The sequence below is a fragment of the Tiliqua scincoides genome, chromosome 1, assembly GCF_035046505.1.
Source record: "Tiliqua scincoides isolate rTilSci1 chromosome 1, rTilSci1.hap2, whole genome shotgun sequence".
NCBI lineage: Eukaryota > Metazoa > Chordata > Lepidosauria > Squamata > Scincidae > Tiliqua > Tiliqua scincoides.
In genome coordinates, this window is record NC_089821.1 from 115,800,886 (window position 1) to 115,823,801 (window position 22,916).

A 22,916-nucleotide genomic window follows, 5' to 3' on the forward strand; every position below is an offset into this window, starting at 1 on the left:
TGGTAACTGAGACACTGGAAGGAATCCTGCACTCCACCTGTGTTCTGTCCAACTTTCTGGTGGTGGGTGACAGATCCCTCAAGAGGGCACTGGGAGGACCCTTGATGTTATTATGGAGGCTTACAAGGATCATTCCCAGTTGTTGCCATGGCAATGGTGACATGCGTTCTTCATCAGGCCCCTGACAGTATCACTGTTTTGGTGTTGTACTGTTATTTTGTATTTTTTAATTAGACCCACATAGCTATCTATAGTTTTTAGAATGATATGACTCTATTGCAGTAGTCAACCTATCTGTGTATAAAGAGAAGGGAATGTATACGTGGTGATCTTAATATACAGCCATATTACTATGCTATGCTATGCATCTATCTATCTATCGGTGTAGAGGAGCTTGCCATGACATCTTCCTTAGTCATACCACTATAGCCAGTCCCATTAAGAATATTTTTAAAAATCTATGCACATTCTAACTGCGCTACTCAGGGTTAGGACTGGGCTGTCAGGCTGCAATCCTTTGCAAATGTTCTTGAGAGTAAAACTTTTACTGGAGACAAGCATAGCATTGTGTTCAGGCAGCCCAGTCCTATCCTCTGTCAGCCCATAGCAATCAGCACCGCTACCAGAGCATGTGCTGCGTGCTATGGTGGTGCAACCGGAAAGCCCTCATTTTTACTTACCTCCTCATAAAACTCCAGGCCGCCATGGGTGTCCTTGTATCTATGCCAGCTGTCAATTGTACTTTGTATGTAGACCAGCTGGTGCAAGTCTAAGAAACCTTGAGGGCATGTCAGGGCAGAAAAAATGGGGATAAGATCTTGGGACTGCTACTGCCATCGAGAGTGTTACCCTCTGCCCTGATTCTCCCATGAGCCACCCCACTGCCATCTTACCTGCTCCAGCACAGGCTGCATGAGCTGCTGGCTCATGTGCAGGGCCTGCAGCCATATGTGCTGGTGGAACTGCAACACACAGTAGCAGCATATCTTTTCTGACACCAACCCAGGACTTACAACAATGGATTGTGTGAGATCTGCTGCTGTAGGCCCTGCATAGGATTGGACCATACATTACTGTAACCTTATTCTTTCCAGGCTCTGTTTCCTTCTCCCTCTTCTGTTAGTTCTTTTGCGTTTATTTCTAGATAGCTAGGCCCTTGGGGCAGGGATCTGATGTGCAGAGAATGGTGGTAGTGCATTAATTAATTATAATTAATGACTTGTTGAGAAATAATATTGTCTCCATTTATACTTGGAATATTGTTTTCCATTTGTTCAACATTCAACAGATTTTAGAGTGGTGCTGATTCTCGTGCTTTTCCTAGAGCTCAGTACAAACACATACAGAGGCCTTAAATTCTTTCCATTTAAAGTTCCAAGTTAACATGTCTCTGAGATAGGGATATCCACTTTATTATACATATGTATTTGGAATTGGATTGCTCTGTGTACTTTGTTATGTACTTTTCTCCTTGCAAAATACAATAAAGGAAAAGTTTAACTAGGAAGAAATATTGACTTATGCTAGGACAGGATGAAGTATTTGGATAAAGCTTTAGCAAATGGCATGCCCTTTGTCCCTACTTTATTGGTCTTTCTGTAAACAGACTTGTTCAGTTTCTTTACTTGCAACACCAAGTCTGAATTCCTATGCATGCTTACTTGGGAGCAAGCCCCACTGACCATTGTTGGGTTTACTTCTGGGCAGACATGCATAGGATTGGGCTGAAAGTCTGTTTAACATTCCATAAAAAGAGAATGAGGATTGAAGAGGCAATCAAAATTTTCATAAAATGGAAATGGAATGAGTTTACAAAATAACTAAGGGGGTAAAGTAGAACTTGTAGGACTTTTAATAGAGAGCATGTATGATAGAAGTAAAAGATAGCAATCGCACCACAGCTGACCAACGTCATCTGATGTATGATATTTCCTTTGGCACATAGTAGAATGATGAGGCCAACTGGCTTACCAAATGGTTACATACATCCATTGGCATTGATAACTTTCTATCTGCACCCACCTTCCGAAGAATACACTAACGTGCATGCCCAGCAATTTCATCCTATGACAGAGTGAGGGCGCAGTGGGGTAATGGCTTCCTGTACTTTGGCTAGGAAGAGGAAGGCTTAGGACACCTTTATATGTTGTGAGGAAAATAAGTTGTTTGTTCATTGAAGGTGGCATGGAGAACACTATAACAAGTGGAAAGGAGACATGTATCTGAAAAGATACAGAAACCTTGGCTGACTACAGCTCCCAAGAACAGTTAACTCATTTCCAGGCATGTCTCTCCTCCACAAGAACAAATCAGAACCCATCTTTTCCATCATGAATACAGTCACAGAGGTCTGGGTAAGGGAACATTGGAGGAGGAAAGCTTTCATGTTGCAGAGGGGTCTACTCATATCTCTGCTAGCAAAATTGCTGGCACAGGTCTGCATGGACCCATGCCATGGGATCAGGCCTGGGAAGGGGGCTAGGATGCGGCGGCCGCTACTGCCATTAAACCTGCCCTCTTCCTGGAGCCAATCTGCTCTTCCCCCACTGCCACCCCATTCCACCCTCTTTCATCCGCTCCTGCCTCCCCCCACCCACTCTGGCCTCTCCACTGCCACAGCTTGTGAAGTTGTGCGCTGCAAGAGCTCTTTTTAAATTTGCTGTAAGGCAGCGTACACGTGCATTCTGACAGTGTACAGCCCCAATGGAACTGGCTGTAAGGCATGCTGGAGTGAGAGAGGTATAGGTGTATGGATTCAGTCTCTTTTGCCCATCAGAACTGATATTTAGTGGAGCCAGAGGCGAGCCAGAAGTCGAGGGGGGAAGCCTGTGTAGTTAGCACACACAGCTTGTGCGGCACACGAGGCAAGCATCTCTGCTGTTGTGAAGAGCAAAACCAGCACGAGTCTATTTATCTGGCTTTTGCACACACAGCAAGAGTGACTTTTATCTGCTGTTTGCCAGAGGCTAGGGAAAAAATCTTTTGCTGATGCTCTGTTGCAGGGCCCCTTTATAACATATGCTGTAGGACCCACACTAGCTTAATCTGGCCCTGCAGTGCATCTGCCAGGTGCTAGATACAGGATCGCCCCCTCCCCCAGGTCTGGTATTTTTTGTCACACTATGGGCCCAATCCTATTCAACTTTCCCATGCTGATGCAACCTTACTTTTGAAATCTAGGTATACTATAGATGCACAGTACACAAAAATGCACTTTGTGTTTTGTAGTACACGAGTTTTGTAGTACACAAAGATACATAAGAGAATAAGTAAAAAAAAAAGATGACACATTACCTGACTGATAACAATTTTTTCTATAGGATTCCTAGCTATGAATTTCAAGAATAAAGACTTTCCTCAAAGAACTAATTATGCATAATTCTGGATAGCTAGCAAGAACATTCTGCATAAGGAATGGACTTTGAGATTTAATTTTCTCAAATTATTATGTGATCTTGCCCCAGTTAATCATCCACAAAATTGCGGTATCTGCTTGTCATTTGGTATGAAGTTCAGTGGAACCTTAGTTCTGGAGAAAAGACCCAAGTGTAGCCATGCATATTGCCCCTTAAATTCAGAGTTGGAATGTTTGCTTACGTCAGGTTGTCAGTATGCATGAAAAATTTGCCATAAAATTCACAAAAGCAAAATGTGAAAAATAGTTTATATTTATGCAAACAAGTATTTTACAAATATTTATCAACAGAGATTTTAAATCACACTGTTATATCTTAGAAAAAACTTTAGAAAATAGGTAAGAGAATTCAGCTACACTGAAGAGCAAAGTGCTTGTGGCAATGTTACTGCAATTTCCACAAAAGTGCATACACAATTAATGCAAAAGTATTGTGTCCATTCCTGAACAATGTATAAAGGACTCCAAAAGTACTGTGAAACACACATAGCATTGTCACATAGCTGTTTGTCAGGGTTGCTTTTACCAAATCCTACAATAACAAGCTTTTTTTTCAAACATATATATTTTAAAAATACAATTTTCCAGTAAGTTAAAAAGTGTGATTTATCTGTTTTGTTTTGTTACAAAAGATACACAAAACAAATTAGCTTTATAAAACATATAAAGTGGTCCATATGTACCCCAACTCACAAAGAGCTGTTTGTAAGCTGAAAAGGGCTCTTGCAGGCAGTTCAGCATTCCAAGTGCAATCCAGGATGGTGAAAAGACTGATGTAAATGGCAAAACAGAATCCTGTGCTCAGGGATGCGTAACTTGTGCAACTGCACTGCAAGCACATCACTGAACAAATGGTGGGCATCATTGGTTTTCACTCCATTCCTCCCCTCACGTGCAAATGCCAAGCTGCACCAACCATCTGTTCAGTGGGAAGGACACTCACACGCAGCAGCACGCTCATGTGAGCAAGAGTCTGTGGATCAGGACCATTTCATTTAGCTCAGATTCTTAATCACTGACTAACATGCTACGTTTACATGTCTGATTTCTCAAAGTATTGTCATCGCTTAAGAACAGAATGCACAGAATGACGCAATCCACCCAGAATGCCTCCTTTATATGTTTCACTTGGTCTTTGACATTTCCTCTTAATTCCAAAGAGGTATGTGCAAAGATGTTCCCAGTAGCTTTTGGGAGCCACAGGCTGCAATCCTATCCACACTTACCTGGGAGTAAGCCCCATTGACAATAATGGGACTTACTTCAGAGTAGACATGCATAGGATTGGGCTGACAGTCCTCAAATATTTCATTCAGAATAGTCTTACTGACAACAGTGGGGCTACCCTAAAGGAAGTGGTTTGCAATTTTCAGCTTGGTTATCTGATCATATTTGAAAAAAATGAGTCTGCCTGGCATAATAGCTCATTCTCACACATGTGACCTCATTCCCCAAATCAGTTATCCAGCCCTTAACATTATAAATGCAAAACTAAGTAAATATGGGGTTCTTAAAAGAAAAAACCCTGCACAATACCATGTTACATTACATTTACAGTTTTTGCTTATGACTCTTCCTAGGAAGTGCTACATATATATATTCTACAATATTTTACACTATTACTTATTTGAGTATACTAAAGCGACCAAGGCATTTCTCCAAAGCTAAATCGGGACAAACATCATAGAAAGGGATTTTTTTTTTCCTTAGGCACATATTAGAGCTCCAGCTATCAACAGAGCACATAACCTTTTTGTGCATTTGTGTAACATTTTGGTCATGTTTCTCAGCAATTTTTTTTTTTTTTAAGAAGCAAAACACAGTACATCTATTTCACACAGGAAAAAAAAATACTGGTCATATTATACACAATGTAATACCTTTGTTTTTTCACCTCACCCAAATCAGCATGAATCCTAGTTTTGAAAGGAATCAGAATGATTCCCTTCTAGAAGCTCAATTGCTTTTAATTGGTAGTAAATGTCTAATTCATCGGGAGGTCTCTCCTTAAATAAATGTTTGCCTGGTACTGGGAGAAAACAAACACCTCGTCATTTGCCCAAGGGTAGAGGGTGTCAGGGGGCAGGACAAGTTGGAACTTGAGTGGGTGGACAAAGCTTTGAGAGCCTCCACTTTCATGGGTCAGGAGCAGCAAGTGCCCCTGAAAATCATTTAATTCTATATGGCCAGGAAAACAAGAGTTGGCAATAACTTAAGCTCTCTAGACACTTGAGGCATCACAGGGTGGTGGGTCATTAGCAACGGACTTTGGTTCAGGAGTACAGCAGAGAAAAATTCTACTCCCCAGGGTTTTTTGGGCATACCGGAAGTACATGATATGGCCCATTGCCACAAAGGAAACAGAAATAAGCACCAGTAATCCAAAGGCTTCTGGGTTAGGAGCTAGGATGACCATGATGAAATGCAGCAGATCCAGGAGATAATTCATGGAGTTTTGGACACCATTTATGATACCTCTTTCTGACTCGATCACATTTTCTTGGAGCAACTGTGTGACGGTCAGATCAAAAGACCATAGACCTACAAAGGCAAATGATAGGAAAAGCAATTTAAATTCCTGCATCAAAGACATCTCCCACTTTAAAAAGGTACAAGGTCTTCCTAGTGTAACATTTTTTAAAGAACAAACTGACCTCTAATTCTTTCCACTGACCGTACACGGAGACTAGCACTGGAGATAAATCTCCATGACTTGGGTCCAAATCCTAATCCACTTTCCAGCACTGGCATAGCTGTACCAATGGGACGTGTACTGCATCCTACAGCTGGGGGGCACTTTGAGGAGGCCTCCGTGAGTAAGGGAATGTTTGTTTCCTTACCTAGGAGCTGCATTGCCCTTAAGCTGGTGCTGGAAAGTGGGTTAGGATTGCGCCCTTCGTGAAATTAACCAAGATATAAAGCATTTGTTCTATATATTTTTCAGTTTTATAATGCAACACAAGCGTACCAATAACAATTTCAAGCATATACGTAATTCATATAAAGGGGGGAAGGGTTAAAGAATGCGTAATGGGGTGCTTCACTGTGACCAGAAGAGAACTAACAAATCTTATCAGACAGTATAAAACAAAAGCTTTATTTTTTGCATTTAGTTGAATTTTTCTCTTCTGTTCATTAGTAAAAGCACCCAGTTCATTAACCTCTTGAAAAAGTTATCCTGAGTCAGCAGATGCAATTGTTTTCAAAGGGACCCAAACTATAAATGCCCCTTTTAAAATGTCAATAGACTCATTCTCTTAACAATTGTTCTACAGAGCATTAAAAAAAAAAGGTTCTGCTTTGTTTTAAGCAGACACCAATATTGGGTTGATAGTTATGGACCACATGTTTGCTTGGGACTTATTTTTTGTTTCGCACATTGTGTAAAGCCATGTACACAAGACATATGAACCTACAAATTCTGCAAAAGCCATAGTACAGTGTTCTTCAGCCTGTGGCTTGCAACCCCAATGTGGTCATGGCAGTCTTTCAAAGCCTGTGCAAGAGAAGGCTTGGATCTAATCCAATAATGGCACTGACTTATCAAAACTGAGTTCTTGATATAATCCTGCACAATCTCTTCTTGCTGTCTTGTCCCACAGCTCCCAAGACTGGCCCTGTTCAGGCTGCTACGTCACAGGGTTGATGTGAAGATACAGAAGGAAGGGGGAAATGGGGTGGGTAGTGGCAAGGGTGGGCAGCGAAAGGCAGGCAGGCAGACTGGATCCCGAAAGAAGGGCAGGAACAGCTGTGGGTCCTCAATCTCTTTATTTATTTGGGTTGTGGCACAAAAGTGATTGAAGACCACTGCTGTAGTACATCCCTGCCAGCTTCAAAATCTTTTGTCCATTCCATTAATCCTGATGGAATTGATGAGAACTACATTTGGGCTGCTATCCTACACACACTTACCCGGGAGTAAGTCCCACTGAGTTCAATGGGACTTACTCCCGAGTAGACATGCCAAGAATTGCACCATTGGAAATGCTTTGTAATATCTAGCGGAGGAACCTACAACTACCAGAGCTATATAGATTTTCCTTTAAGCAGCAGCAGAGTACATTTTATATAAAAGAGACAGAACATTCACTTACCAACTCTAGCAGCAATGACTCCTGCAAACAGAAGGCTCACAGAGATGAGAGGCACAGGGTTTGGAGCCATCTCAGGTTCACCATTTAGTGGAGTAGATCCATTTACCAAGATAGGCATTCCAGTTGTAAAGGGCATTTCAAGGATATCACCTTCAGGTGCCATAGTAGGCAATGGATTACTTTCAAACAGTCTAGCACTGATGTCAGCAAATGGGGAGACAGTCAGGTCCAAAGGACTTCCAGGCATGAACACCGAAATCACACACAAGATCAGAGAGGCAAACTGGGCTATTCCAGAGATAATGCCCGTGCGAACCAGGCCACACCTGCGGCGCAGCCAGGTGAAGGCTACCGTACCCATGATTCCAGTTATGGCAGAGGCTCCCATTAAGAGGCTTAGTGTGGAACCACTCAATCCCTGAGTATATGCATAGCCAGTAGTAATGCAGTCAAAGCCAAGAACAGTCATGTAAAGGAATGCAAGGCCCATGCCCGCAAGGAACACTGGTTGGTTGTAGTAGGCCACCCATCCATCACGGAATGTACTGAAAGGCTCAGCCATTCGAGACATACAGCTAGTTTCTTCCTCCTGTTGGGGCAGAGTGGCTTTATCCTTCTCACCAATTAACTGGACTCCTTCACTGGGCTTCAATTCACCATCTAGACAAGAGATAGGTGCAAAACATTCTTGGTCAAAAAAGCACAAAAGGTAAGTTAACTTACATTATCATGTGTACTTCACTTCTGAGGTAGATTGTCAATTTAAACCCCCTACGTCAGTGGTTCCTAAACTGGTGGGTTGTGACCCACCAGACTGGCAAGCACTTAGCTCTGGTCCCTTAAGAAGCAGGGGGGAGGCAGCAACACGATCCCCAGGATGGCACTGCTGAGGGGGGAGCATTTTTTTCTCATCTTAGCAACTGCTGACCTCTGGGTGGTGTGGGGAGCCCTGCAGAGGCCCTCAAGCTTCTGTAATAGTAAAAAACTCAACTGAAAGCCACATCTGGTTTTTGATTGAAAACAGAAAGTGGCTTTCAGCTGAGTTTTTTTTTACTTTGTTGGAGGCTTGGGGAGCCCTGCAGAGGGGTCTGCAGGGCTCTCCGCACCCCCTGGACACCAGCAGTCACTATGGTAAGGTGAAAACACCCCTCTTCTCCTTAGCAGCAGTGCAATCCTGGGGACAGCATTGCTGCCATAGCTCCTCCCCTGCACACACTTTCAGTGCTCCCAACTCCCTTGCAGGAGTTTGGGAAGCACTGCTCTACCAAAACAGAAATCCAGTAAGACAGGTAAAACTTCAGCGGCTGCAATGGATCTCTGCGGTGTGGCATCAGCTATTTTGCAGAGAATTTCAGAACCCTGCAAAGTTCTGAGAACTCTGCAAAGCTTATTCTGTCCTGTTGCCTACTGAGCCAGAAGAAGTATGAAATCCAGTTACACCAACATCTGGCTTAAACCAAATAAGGAAGCTCAGAACACATCATGCAACAATAAATTTAATTGATTTTAACAGAGCTGTCTTCTAGCTAGCATATTTAGGGAGCCAGGAGAACTTTAAAGAGTTCATCATGTTATGTCTTGAGTTAGGGAGGATAACTGGGAGAACTTTGAGAATCTAACTGGTACCCAACCAGCTAAGCCAATGTGTATCTATCAGAGTTGTATCTTTATCAGAGACAGGTTAGCTATGGACTTCTGTTCCACATATTATTCAAAACTGCACAAAACAAAAACAGTGCAACAAATTCTGGAACAATTGTAAGAAAAAGATAAGAATGAGTGGGTCATTTTTATTTGGTCAGGAAGACACTTTAGAACATTCATACCTTTCTGTACGTTGAGTTGTTTCAATTCGGACTCCTCAACCTTTGAACTGGCCTTGTGAGCCAAAGCAGGGACTTTCTGGTATACTTTCCACAGCAGCAGATATTCTACACACATGGATAGCAAATTCCAGCCAGAAATGAACCCACAGCCAATCACTGGTGATCCAAAGGTCATTATTTGTCCAACAGCCATTGGGGCCAAGATATTGGTCAGTTGGTCAATTCTTCTTATTGTAGCATTCATATCTATCAGGCAATGTTTGCAAACATAAAATTGGTACTTGATAACTGGCATCCACATTTTAAACAGGCTGACATGATTTCAAAACATTTCAATGAAATTTACTCCGAATGACACTCCCTTGTATTTAAGGCCTGGATTGTGTCTTAAGGCCTGGATTTGCCATTGTGTTTCAATGGCACCCATGAAAACCAATACAGACACACTACTGAGCCAAAGTTAAGCTCTTTAAGTCCTATTAGTAAAGGTAGGAGAACAAAACACGTGCTTGCGAACAACTGGGCTCACAATTGAACTTGTTCCAGATTCTTAAGCAGCTAATTGGCTGGTTCCATTTATCCCACATGTTTTCACATGAAAGGTCACTATACACACTTGATCTGATTCTGCGATTATTGCACATGCAATAATGCCTTGAAGTTAATAGGCCAGTCACTGAGGAAGCTCACACTGTCCACATATATGTTATGATGCATTATTATAATTGCCTTTGAACAGTATCTCTACAAAAGTGAGTCATACATGTCTTGGCCTCCTCCCTATTTCGCAATCCTTTCTCCTTCTCAACACAAATTTCACCAGTTAGTTTACACAGCAAATGGGAAAAAGGATTCCCTATCCCAAAGGGAGTTACCATCTTAAAAGAAGCATACTAGCAAGCACCCACTGAGAGGAATGCTATGTCTGAAAGTTGGGAATACATATACATGTATAATACATGTATAAAAAAGAGATTCTGGTCGTTCTGCAAGTAGTTTTCACTCTTCATTTTGGATAAAAAATTTTAAGTCTGCAATCCTGAAAGTATTTGCTTTCAAGTTAGTCCCACTACAAACACAGAACTTGGTACTTCTAAACATGCTTAGCAGGAAGGTTTAAGGCTAGTGGTATAGCAATATAGTGGTATATTCCTCTTCCTAGAGAAGTTGGCACAAATTTCCATTTACTGGCGCACACAGTAGAAATCTTGGTTGCCATTGCACTGTAGTATTTCCTAGCAAAGACAGTGACAAAATATTGATTCTAAGCACAAATGGCTAAAGAATTCTGTTTGCTCAGCCTTGACAGCTAAATAGCAGATCTATAACAAGGACTGAAGAGCTTAATGACCAGCTAGTAATCCACATTTGATAAATCACTGCTTAGTCTGTCTTTCAACAAATGGGAAAAGACACATAACCTGCTGTTGGCTCACAAGTCCTGCAATCCAGAAAAATGTGCTGATATTGGTTTGTTTAAATCCAAGTACCCAGTGTAAAATAGTTTAAGATAAATGAGAGCCAATATACATCACCTGCCAATTTGCTTCGGTTTTCACCTGCAACAACAACCACCCAGTCTCTCTGTATGGTGATAGCTGTGGCAGTGCTGGCCAAGTTTGCAATGTTTGCTATTGTGATGACTAGAATATAGCACATGGTCTGTGGAAATGGAAAGAGATGTGTGAGCATAAGAAGGAGAAAAAGCTAAAGAAAAACAAAATCAACCTTTCTCCCTGGAACTGCTAGTTATTTTCTGCTTCTTTGTGAAATGATCAATTGAGACCTCTTGTTTTATCACTTGCTTAGCTTTCTTTTCCTTATTTCTTCTAACATTTGGAGTAGATACTGATGCATCTTTAGGGAATGCAAGCAAAAGAGAAAAAAAAAAACTTCCCCAGTAAAACCTATAGCTTTATGACTGCTGTTTAAGCCAACCTAATCTGGTTTCAGTATTATGACACAAGAGTAAAACTGACTGAAAAGACTCTGACACTAAAAATCAAACATTTCTTTTTAAAATGGAAGCAACCTTACGCTAAAAACCTTTACAAATGCCTTTAAAAATTCACATGTGTGTACTTACAAGAAGCCAGCCTTGGTATAAGGCCAAAAGTTGAGCCTTGAATAGGAAGACCATCATCAGGAGGATGCCACACAAAATGACAGATACATTCTGCACAATTAAGGAGGTCTGGGCCACTATTTCAGATAAAGAGAAAGAATATATACAGAAGACATGATTACACTGGCAATGGGAAATACACAGAGAGTCACACTACATTAGGTCTCTTGATCCTACTTTCTCCTTAATACTGAACGAATTTATAAAGCAAAATAAGCTTCAGTGCATACCACTGAAATTCTATTCATGTTTTTGACATCCTGGTTTACAAGGGTTTGCAGTCAGTGTCCACTGATTCAATTCCAAGAACATCCAAATCCGTAAGGGTTCATACAGAATTAGGCTTAGAAATTGGACAGCATTTAAAAATATGTAGTCTGTGATTTCATGTATTTGAAAGTAAAGGCCCAATCATATCAAGCCCAGCATGGGTGGTACACTCGTAAAAGCACTTTACTACTGGCGCTATAAACACCAGTCAGTGTTGGGACTCAGCACTGAAACGCAGTGGGAGTGGCCAGAGATAAGTTTCTCTACCAGGTGGCAAAACAGCTTTTGGGGGCAGGGGGAACATGAGAGGAAGGTGGTCCAAAAGGAGAATCGGGTCCAGAAGGGTTGGGGATGGCAGGAAACTCTATTGCCATATCCTATGCCCCCTCCTGAGACTGGAGGCCTTACACGGGCCTCCTCGGTTCTCCGCCAGCAAAATAGCTGGTGCCGCTCTGCAGAGACCCATCGTGGTCACCCAAATTTACCTGTGCAAGGAAACAAACATTTTCTTACTCCGAGGAGACTTGGGACCACAGGATACAGCAACTGCCCAGGCCCACACGATGCAGCAGTGGCTATTTTGGCGCCTCTACTTCTCAGGGCACTGGGGTAGCATAGGATTAGACTTTAAGTCTCTTTACTTGGAATTTTCACAGCAGCAGTTCCCATTGCTCAAACTCACAGTATCAAAGGATGCTTGACAGTATGCTGTTGCTGGAAGCTTTTGCAGCAAAAGCAAAGGAAAAACTTTGGATGGATATGCAAAAGTAGGATTTTAGACCATTACATGGAAGCAAATCCCCATTGTTTTGATTGCACTTGTGTCTGTTGTAAGTTTTTCAGTCATGGCCTAAGCACACTTATGAAATAGAGAGTGGAAACTTATAAACAGCTTATGGAATACGCTGCTTATTAATAAATTGCACTGGTTGCTTGGAATTAAGGATCAAGGGGCTGGTTAACCATTGTACTGTCCACTTCCACCTTCCCACTCTGAAGAGAGAGTAACAAATCTACATAGTCTGTACCGTACTAATATGACCATGGTATCTCTCATGTCATCCAGTGTTTGAACAGTTGTTCTTTCTGAGACCAAGCAGCCAGGAAGATACCATGTTCAAAGAAGTAAGAACCTCTACCCATAGCAGAGGACAGGGAGAAGAGACATGCACACGATCCCAAGACTAATACAGAATTGAGATTTCTCTCTGCAATATAACATCTAAACATGGGCGCAAAGCAAACATACATTGGTTTGAGTTAAATGCTAAATGCAACTGCAGCAAGTTGTTCTGCTCCACCAACTAAGTAAGAGTAATTAATTCTTCCTGCAGTGATCCCATTGGGCAATTGTTCAAACAACATGAGCAAAGAGTATCTGTTCTATCTTTAAAACAAAAGCATAATTTTGAAACGCTAACATACCAGTTAAAGAGGAAACACCCAGCTTGAGTAGCTGAACTTTACTTGTAACACAACTTATTTTAAATAATTGGTCCCAAGCGGAACAGGTAATTATAAGTGCTTTGACAAGTATAAGTATACTACAAGTGACAAGTGTGTGTGTGTGTGTGTGTGTGTGTGGGTATGACAAGCAACAAGTATATATATATGTTGCATATATGCAACGTTGGGCAGAAATGGCTTAAGTAGCCTATATATATATAATATATATATGTTGCACATATGCAACGTTGGGCAGAAATGGCTTAAGTAGCCTGGTACTGGCACCAGCCGTTTCCAACACCTTCCACTGTTTCCTGGGATGTCGATTTCCTTTGTACCTGCAAATGCTCTTCAGTAAAATAATTAAGAAATATCACTAACCTTTGAGCCTTGCATTCTTGTCTACCCAGTCTCCAATAATGGCTCCAAGAAGAAGAACGGATCCTGCCACAACCAGTCCATACACAGCAGTCAAGAGCAAGCTGTTTCCATACAATTCAACGAGGAAGAGAGATACTGCAAAATGCCACATCCGATCTCCCTAGAATAACATGCAGCATTCCGTTTAATAGTCATGACCAACCACAGAAAATGATTCATATAACAACTCCGCAAAACTGGCAACATCACCAACTTCTTACTGTTACCCAGTTACTAAAAGAAGTTGCTTTAATACAAGGACCCATTCTGCCATTTGGAACACCCAGAAAAGGCAGCACAAACAGCAGGGCTTGACCAGCATTCCTTTGAAGCGTATCCAAATCCTCACTGATAACATTAACAGTTCTAGGTTGGACCACAAGTGTTGTCATCTTAGTGTTATGCCATATCATCACACATTCTTTGTGGAAATGTTGGTCTCTTGTCATACAGTTGTTGCTATATTTGATCAGAGTCTGACTGAAACACAAATTAGAGGGTGCTGAAGGCAGACAAAGCAGGATGTGAGACTGTGATCCCTGCAAGACTGGCTCTGAGGACTGACTGACAGAAAAACAGAATATAAATATTTTGATAAAATTTGATCAGAAAAATTGACCAATTTCCTACCAAGAATTGTTAAATATCAATTAGCTTTTGAAGAAAATTTGTTCCATCCTTGATAAGGCACTTGCTGTACTTAAAGTCATTGGCAGATGAAGAAGTCATCATCCATGAAGATGAACCCCTGGATCTGGGGTTTGGAGGGAGCTCGCCTACATTATGGTTCCTTGCCTTCTTCATACCAATTTCCTTGGCTGCTAAACCATATTTTATTTTATTTTTTAAGGGCAAGCACTCTGTTTTTAAAAAAAATAAATAAAACCACAAAATTTTACAGGTAGGCAGCCTGAAACTATACCAACGGTGCTTGAATTGTTCTAGATTTCAACCCGAGTACTTATAAACTAATTCATGTCATAAGTGTTGCAAAGGCACTGATTTAAACAGTGATATTATCCTAGCAACTGTGATAGTAAGTGAAGCCCAATTAAGAGCAGTGCTGAAGGAGCATAATTTTATAATTATTATACTGTTACTCAACATGAGCATACAGAACTGTAGTGTAAGCATGCTATTAAAAACACATCTATTTTGTCCTCTGTCAGATACCCAGTGCTCAGTGTGTTTTAGCTATATATTTAAACAAACATGCCAGCCATATCATCCTTGCTGTAATCCACCATTTACAGTACCCCCCCCCCATATTTGTGGGGGATTCGTTCCAAGGCCTACCACTGATGCCCGAAACTGCAGATAGTAGTGAACTCTACAGTATTTGTAGATGGCAGGCTTTAAGACCCAGAGGCATCCTGCCTGAGTGATGGGCTGGTTGTCTGGAGGGAGCCATTGGGTGAGGCATTGCAAGAGGTGGCAAGAGAGGAAGGAAGAACTTCCTGTATTTTTTTAAAAAAATTTCAATCCGTGGATAATTGAAACCGTGGCTATGGGACCTGCAGATATAGGGGTGGCTACTGTACTCTGAACCACTTATGTTGCAGGCAGTGAAATGTTCCTCAGTAAATGGGGGAATGCTTGTGATCACCATTAGACTACCATTACCATTGGCAGGTATGCAGTACAATCCTATTCATAGCTAGAGGTTTTTGAAAAATGGTGTTATTTTACTAAGCCCATTGGGTTCAGTAACACTTAGGCTGCAATCCTAACCACGCTTTCCTGAGAGTAAGCCCCACTGAACAAAATAGGACTTACTTCTGAGTAGACCTCGTTAGGCTTGTGCCCGTAGGCTGTAATCTTATCTTACTCACCGGAAACAAACACCTCTATCTGTAGCTATTTGTAAGTAAATCCTACTAAGTTCAATGGGGCTTACCCCCACATCGGTGTCCACAGAATTGCAGCCGAAGTCATTCAATGAACTGTTTAGAATACAATGTGGCCAAAGAGAGCCCCCTGTATTTGTGCCTGAATGTCTGTAGCTTGGTTTTCCTATAATTAAGCAGCAGAAGAGAACTAACAGTTGAGAGTACATTTCAAGTTTTCAATGTCATAGCAGCCAGGTATGCTTCTTATGGAATCACTTTCTAGGAATATACTTGAACAGCACAAGCCTATGTACATTTACTCAGGTGTAAGTCTCACTGTGTTCAGTCGGGTTTACTTCCAGGAAAGAATGTGTAGGTCATTGCATGAGTGGTCATTCTGGTTTCATTAGTAAATAAAGTACGTTGTGCTACAAGTCTACTGAAACAGCATTATTTATCACTCCAGGTTAATTTCATTTTGAAAATGTCTATCAATCAGGGAGATTTTGGTTTGCACATGAAGGTACTAGATGAGACCATACATGTAACCTCAGATGAAGTGTCAGGTAAGACATCCACAGCAAAACAAATGAAACTGAACACAATGTTCCACAAATTATACATTTTCAAGAGACAGTTCCTTGCCTCCCAATTCAAAACCAAAGGCAAGAGTAGGTATAGTCTTCTACACAATATGCAATGACCCACTAATTCAAGCCAGTGTATAAACCTGTTTCCACCAAATTGGCTGTTAAAAGAATGCCTTTCTTTGCCTGTCTGTTTTCCAATTAAAAAGAACTAAGTGGTGAGTCAGACTCATAAGGTAGCTGTGGGTAGCACAAACCAGTATCAGCCAATTAAATCAGGGAATAGCATATTTTGCCTTCATACATGCTGCATAATTGTTTGGCAAAGTTCTACAATGATTCTGGAAGCAAGATCCAGCAAAATGGGATTTAATTCCAAGTAAATGTGCATGGGTTTAAGATCTTAGGGCCCAATCCTTTCCAACTTTCCAGCACCAGTGTAGCCGCAATGCAGCCCCAAAGTAAGGGAACAAACATTCCCTTATCTTGAGGAAGCCTCCATTACCGCCCCCTCCACCGTGGGATGCAGTGCACACCCTGTTGGCATGGTTGCACAAGTGTGAGAAAGTTGGATAGGATTGGGCTGCAAGTTCTCAAATTCACTGGATCAATGTTTGGACCAATAGGTAATACTGGCCTATAATCCAGCAATGCAAGACCAGCGGAAACAGGCTATACACTTTTTACTTACTGTAGATATCCCTTCCCCAACCCTAAACATATTTCACTGCAGCTGTTTCCACCAACCGTGTGATCACCTGTTGCTAGAGATAGGGAAGGTAAAATAGGGATCACTGGATTCAACCTCTCTAGCCTCTGCAGGTAACCAGAGAGGACAGTGACAATAGTATATATACGGAGGAATTCTCAAGTATAACAATATATGCACAGCCTGCTGCTTAGATTTCTAGATCAGTGCCATCTCCTGCAAAGCAACTTCCAGACGTTAAACTTAAAGTAGTTTTTAACCTGTGCCGCATCCTTTTCACATGCACAGGACTCTATTCCAAAGGGCATTCAGAAGTCTGTTTCTAAGTAGAGACTATCTTTACCAGATTGAGGTATTGCCAGGTGATGGTGGGAGTGAGCAGGCAGTATCTGGCACACTGCCTCAAGCACCAGGAAGCCTTGGACCAAACCCTGACAGTCTAGAATTACACCCAAGCCCTTTTAACATGACATAGTCATGCACGTGATGAATTCTATTGAAATCAATGAGATCTACAATGCTTCACTTTGGCTGAATCATGTTCCAACTACATCACGTGAATTTGTGAGCTCCTTGAAAACCCTTTATCATACAGCATGATGGGGTTATAAACAGCAAATAAGATACTTCACTGAAACCCCAGTCTTAAACATTTGTAACTTTCCACTCTCTGCAACATCAGTGGCAGTAGTCCTGTCATGCCAGTTTAATGCCATGTTTGATGGTACTGCACTGATGGACACACCATCTTTCACATATATTTGCTACTTCGTGGGAAAACACAGGCTAGAAATGTGGTAAAATACATTTTCTCAAACAGGACTCTGCTTGAATAAGACAAGTGGAATAATCAACTACTAATCTCAAGAAGTTATTTCTAGTGGCATGTTAACCTTAATGGATGCAGTCAAATGCAGACACACGAAGCTTACTGATGGCCTTGGATTGCCATTAGTGCTCAGACAAGCCTACCTCACAGGGTTGTTGCCAAAGTAACAATGCCAAGAACCATATACACTACCCTGAATTGTTTGACCCACTGTTGCCCAGCCCACAGGTGTATACATTTGGTCCCTGTTGCGTATATGCAATGTTGGGCAGAAATGGCTTAAAAAGGAAAGCAGGATAAATATATAATGTGCCTGTACTTAAGGCAGAACCTTGTAAAAAAACTGATAGAGTGCCTTGACAATTTTAGCGCCTTCTGAGTGTGCCATGAGATGAAAACAATTGAAAATAGTTTTTAGGTTCTTATTGTTGGCATCCTTCAGTCTTGGAAGACTATGGTATCGCACTCTGAATCGCGTTCTGGAACAGAGTGTCCTCTCCAGTGCGCAAAGCCTGGGTAAAGTAGATATGGAGGATAGACTGTTTCCCATGCAGCAAATCCCCCCTCTCCACATCGCTGAAATGGTCCAATGGAAAGGCAGAAGCCAATACGGTTGGTTCCAGTGGCGTTGCAGGAGTTGCCAGAACACGACTGTGTTCAGCCATGAACTGCCTCAGGGACTCCGGTTCCGGATTTTGCCTCGAGGTTGACTCCTGAAACCTTTTCCATAACTGGATGTAGCCACAAGGCGGTGGAGGTTTGGGATCAGAGTTTTCCTTCTCTCCAATGAGCTGCCTCCCCAGGCTAATGAGTCCCATCTACAGGTTTAGTTGCCTCTTAGGACAAGTACAGCCAAACTGAGGGCCTATTCTTATCCCCAGCCCCCAGGGGATTTAGGTTCTTAACCATTTGCAAACTAACAGCAGTTCTATGCTGCTGTTTAGCAATGTAGTCAGGTTGTGATCCTAACCATAGCACCACTGAACATTATGAAACTTACCTACAAACACAAAATTTCGGATCAGTGAGCCCAAATATAATTATGCAAATATACCCGTTGCAAATTTGTTGCAACAAGTTTGTTGCAAATAAACCATGTTGCAAATTTTCCCCAGAATGATTATTTTCTGATCTCAGTTCACTGCTGTTATTAAACCTCTGTTAATACAACAAAAATGTCATTTCTACAAGTCACATTATGCTGATTGGTCAAATTATACTTTACTTACCCAAGTGGACAGGGCATGTCCAAGGTAGAGGAAGAATTTTGCCGATGTGAAAAAGCCAACACAGGATCCTATAAGAGAAACAACAGAGAATTGCTACAGATAATTCAAGCAGTAGAGGACCTGGTTTGCGTGAAGGAGGTCCCAAATTCAATCGATGGAATCTCCAGGTAGGACTGGGAAAGAGCCCTATCTGAAACCCTGGAGTGCTGCTACCTGCCAGCCAGCCAGGTGGATGAAACAATAGTCTGGGCTCAGTGTAAGGAAGTTTCCAAGGTTCAGGTACATTTTGCAAATTTAATTCTTTTTGGTGTAGTTGCGCACTGGCCAAACTGTGCTTTGAAACAGATATTTGGCACCATTCTTTAACAAAACGGAGTGTGGTGACTTGTGTTATCGTAACATACTGATATCAGCTATTTCAAATACCTTGAAAGTAACCATTGAGCACCTGCCTAATTCAACACAGACAGTCCCATTAACTGTCCAAATGGACAGTGTTTTGATGTCTATGTATATCCTGAATAAAAGGCCATTTAGCCTTCCTTCTGTGTAGCCATATCTCATACCTACTGCATCCCAGTTCAATCCTACGCACCAAAGTAAGTTCCATTGTGTTTCACAGGGCTTACTCCCAGGTAAGTGCTCATAGGATGGTAGCCTTAGTGCTACCAGCCTCCCTAGGGGCTGCTTCTTTCCAGCACACATTTACATTTTTATTATTTATAATGAGATTATTATATATTATTTATATCCCACCCTTTCTTGGAGGAGTGAGCACGCATACTTCCCCACACCTCAATTTCATTCTCACAAGTTCCACCTGCTGAGTGTCACCAAGGAGGAGAGATCTGAACTCACCTCTCTACAGTCCAAACCCAACACCCTAACTACTACACCACACTGCCCATCATGGAAGCACAGAGTGTGCAGTTCCATGCTGCACATGCACTACTTTCAGCACAGTGATGTGTCCCGAATGCCATGCGAACTTTGCCCTAACTCTTAAGAACATAAGAAGAGCCCTGCTGGATCAAAGGGTCAAAGGCCCATCTAGTCCAGCTGCCTGAATCTCACAGTGGCCCACCAAATGCTTCAGAGAGCACACAAGACAGCAAGACACAACCTGCGCCGTGGTGCACTGCATCTGGCACTCTGAGGTAGCCTACTGCTAAAACCAGGAGCTTGCACGTATCTATCATGACTCACAATGGGCTTTTCCTCCAGAAATGTGTCCAATCCTCTCTTAAAGGCATCTACGCAAGATGCCAGCCCCAATTCCTGTGGCAGGGAGTTCCACAGACTCCTGGCACCCACAGGTTGCCCGGGCTGATCCTACACCTGCCCAGCGCTGTCAGAGACCAGGCAGCCCACTCACTCACCGCAGCATCCTCGGCTGTTCTGCTGCTCGGCTGCTGCCAGGCGGCTCATGGTTCTGACCAGCGCGCCCCCGGGGTGCTTCTCTGGGCTCAGCTGCTGCAGACCAGGCGATGCCCAGGCAGACACTGCGAGCGCAGGCGGGCACAGCGGCTTCTCCCTGTCTTGGTCTTTCCCAACTTAGCTATCACTGTAGCTGAAGTTGGAAAGCGATGGCCTTATGCGCAGGGGGCTGCCTGGGGCCCTCTGCAGCGGGGAAGTGGGCCGAGCGAGGAGCGAACCGCTGCCCTCAGCCGCCTCTCCGAGCCGTGCGCTCTGGGCGCCCTCCTGCTGCTTAAAAGCTGGCCGGAGCGGGGGCCGAGCCGAGGCGCGGGAGCTGCCAGGGCGCGCCTATCAGCGGCCGCCTGATCTGCATAGCCCCGCCCGGCTGTGGGGCTCCCTCTGCAGAGGGAAGAGGGGCAGAGGAGCTGGATCGAGGCGCCCTCGGAGAAGAGGGGGAGCTTTTATAGGGCCAGCAGGACAGACCGGAATCTCCGCCCTACACAGGCTGTGCTCTTGGCTCCCCGCAGGGCGCTGCACCCAGCACAGCACAACACCCCGAAACGCAGAGCCTCCCCCTGCAGCTGCCCTCCTCCCAGCAAAGCCCACTCCAGCCACACTGGCAGCACCAGGGGTCGCCAGCAGGGGGACCAGGCGCCCTGTTTTTCCAGGGCAGGTCCTCTTTCTTGTCCTCCGGGACATGTCCAGCCGCAAAGCAGGCCTGAGGAATGGGAACAAACATCCTCTGACCTTGGGGGTGCCTCCATGAGTGCCCCCCTGCTGCAGGGCACAGCGCATTCCTGTGGGCACTGCTGGAAAACTGGATAGGATCTGGCCCTCAATGCCCTCCTTTTCCCTGTGAGCAGGCAGCGCAGAGCCTTCTTGGAATTAATCAATTCTGGCTGCAATCCACACTTACCTGGGAGTAAGACCCATTGACTATAAGAGGATGCAATTCTGAGTAGACAGGCATAGGATTGGGCTGTATATGTGATATAGTTATAAATTTGATCATAAGTAATACATGTTTAAATGAACCACATGGAGTCAATACACAAGTGTTTTTTAGCTTTTATTTTGTCATGTCCTCCATTTTTCTCAGCTGTCCTACATTTGGGATGCCTTGTCCTCTTTTGCAGTGATGACATCTGGTTACCCTGGTCACAAGGGAGGGAGGGGTGCTACTGCATGTTTGCTAAGAGCGCAATCCTAACCAACTTTCCAGCACCAGGGTAAGGGCAATGCAGTTCCAAAGTAAGGGAACAAACATTCCCTGACCTTGAGGAGGCCTCTGTGACAGCTCCCCTCCCATTGCAGGATGGCACACATGCTCCATTGGCACAGCTGTGTCAGTGTGGGAAGTTGCTTTGGGTCTAACATAACCAGGCATCTCTTACACAGAGTAATATATCCCACCTTTCTGCAGGAAATTGTGCTCATGGCGGCTTAAAATTTAAAACTGGAAGTCACGCAATTGGACATAGAGAAAACCAAACACTTCAAACAGCAGCAGTGAAAAAAAACGTTTGGTGAAAGAGGCAGTATTTAGTGGTAATGACCCTGGAAGAAAATAGGAATTAAATAGGACAAAAAAGATAGAAAAAAACAAAATGGAATGGATGTAGTCATTCCACAATGTTTCTTTCTCCTTTCTGCTAATAATTTTACCTACATTCTGCTCAGGATCTATCTATCTATCTATCTATCTATCTATCTATCTATCTATCTATCTATCTATCTATCTATATTATTATTATTATTATTATTATTATTATTATTATTATTATTATTCACTTGTTTTCTCCTCAGACATGACTCATTTGTCTTGGTACGCCCTCTGTTGAGATACACCTTTAAATGATTATTTTGTTACTCTGTTATTTCATTTAGTATGTGGGTTCCAGCCCTGGATTTGCCATACCACAGCCTGAGAATCTGGCCTGGCCTTGTTTTTCACCCCAGACTACTTGGGCGGGGCTGCTGCAAATGCACTGCCACCTCCTGGTCCCTCACTGGAGCCACAAGGCAGCCACAAGCCAATGCAGCTGCCGGAGAGGTACCATTATTTCTGGGTCCAGCACCAAGGGCACCTGTGCAGCCCTGTTTCTGTTTGGAGCTGGCCAGGCAAGGCCAGGTGGCGGGAGTGGAACCCTGCCTCCTGGATTTGGATGAGGGCAGTTGGTGACGCTCAGGGTCCTTCCCTGATGGGAGGTGGGTGGGGCAGTTTATTGGCTACCTGCACGAAGACATAAGAACCCTTGTAGTCTCCACAAAAGTGAGGATGTCTGTCCCTGGATTTATCAGCCGCCAGCTCCCTCATTGAAATAGCTGGTGCAGACCTCAGTAGGGCACTGCATTGCAACATATAACCCAAGGATCCAGCCCAGCATGGCTTCTCATCCTGAACAACTAGGACAGGACTATCAAGAGTGCCCCACCACCCCTTTGTCCCTCACTGGAGCTGGCTCAGGGATGACCAGGCAAAGCTCAGCAGCAGCCCAGGGAGCAGTGCTGTGCATTCTGGCTTCAAATGAGGGGGTTTGGCAGCAGATGGGCCAAGGGCTACCTGGAGCAAGCAGGGTCCTTACGAAGAGAGGTGGGTGGTACAGGTAATGGGACCTAACGAGGCAGTGCAGGAGATAAAAAGTTCAGCCAGTAGTGAGTGGCGGGCAGACTCCCCACAGGAGAGAAGAGCTGGGAACTGAGGAGAACGGGCCACCCCAG

General features: G+C 43.3%; 1 protein-coding gene across 1 annotated transcript; it reads right to left on the reverse strand.

Moving 5' to 3' along the window:
• Positions 1-3,976: 3,976 nt before the first annotated feature.
• Positions 3,977-20,447, reverse strand: SLC40A1 (solute carrier family 40 member 1). The gene is made up of 8 exons (XM_066635400.1): positions 20,159-20,447; positions 18,780-18,847; positions 13,558-13,717; positions 11,422-11,537; positions 10,871-10,997; positions 9,336-9,581; positions 7,510-8,169; positions 3,977-5,956 (listed from the first exon to the last, which is right to left on the reverse strand). The coding sequence occupies exons 1-8, from the start codon at positions 20,205-20,207 to the stop codon at positions 5,637-5,639; spliced, it is 1,746 nt and encodes a 581-aa protein (XP_066491497.1). The 5' UTR covers positions 20,208-20,447; the 3' UTR covers positions 3,977-5,636.
• Between the last annotated feature and the right edge of the window lie 2,469 nt (positions 20,448-22,916).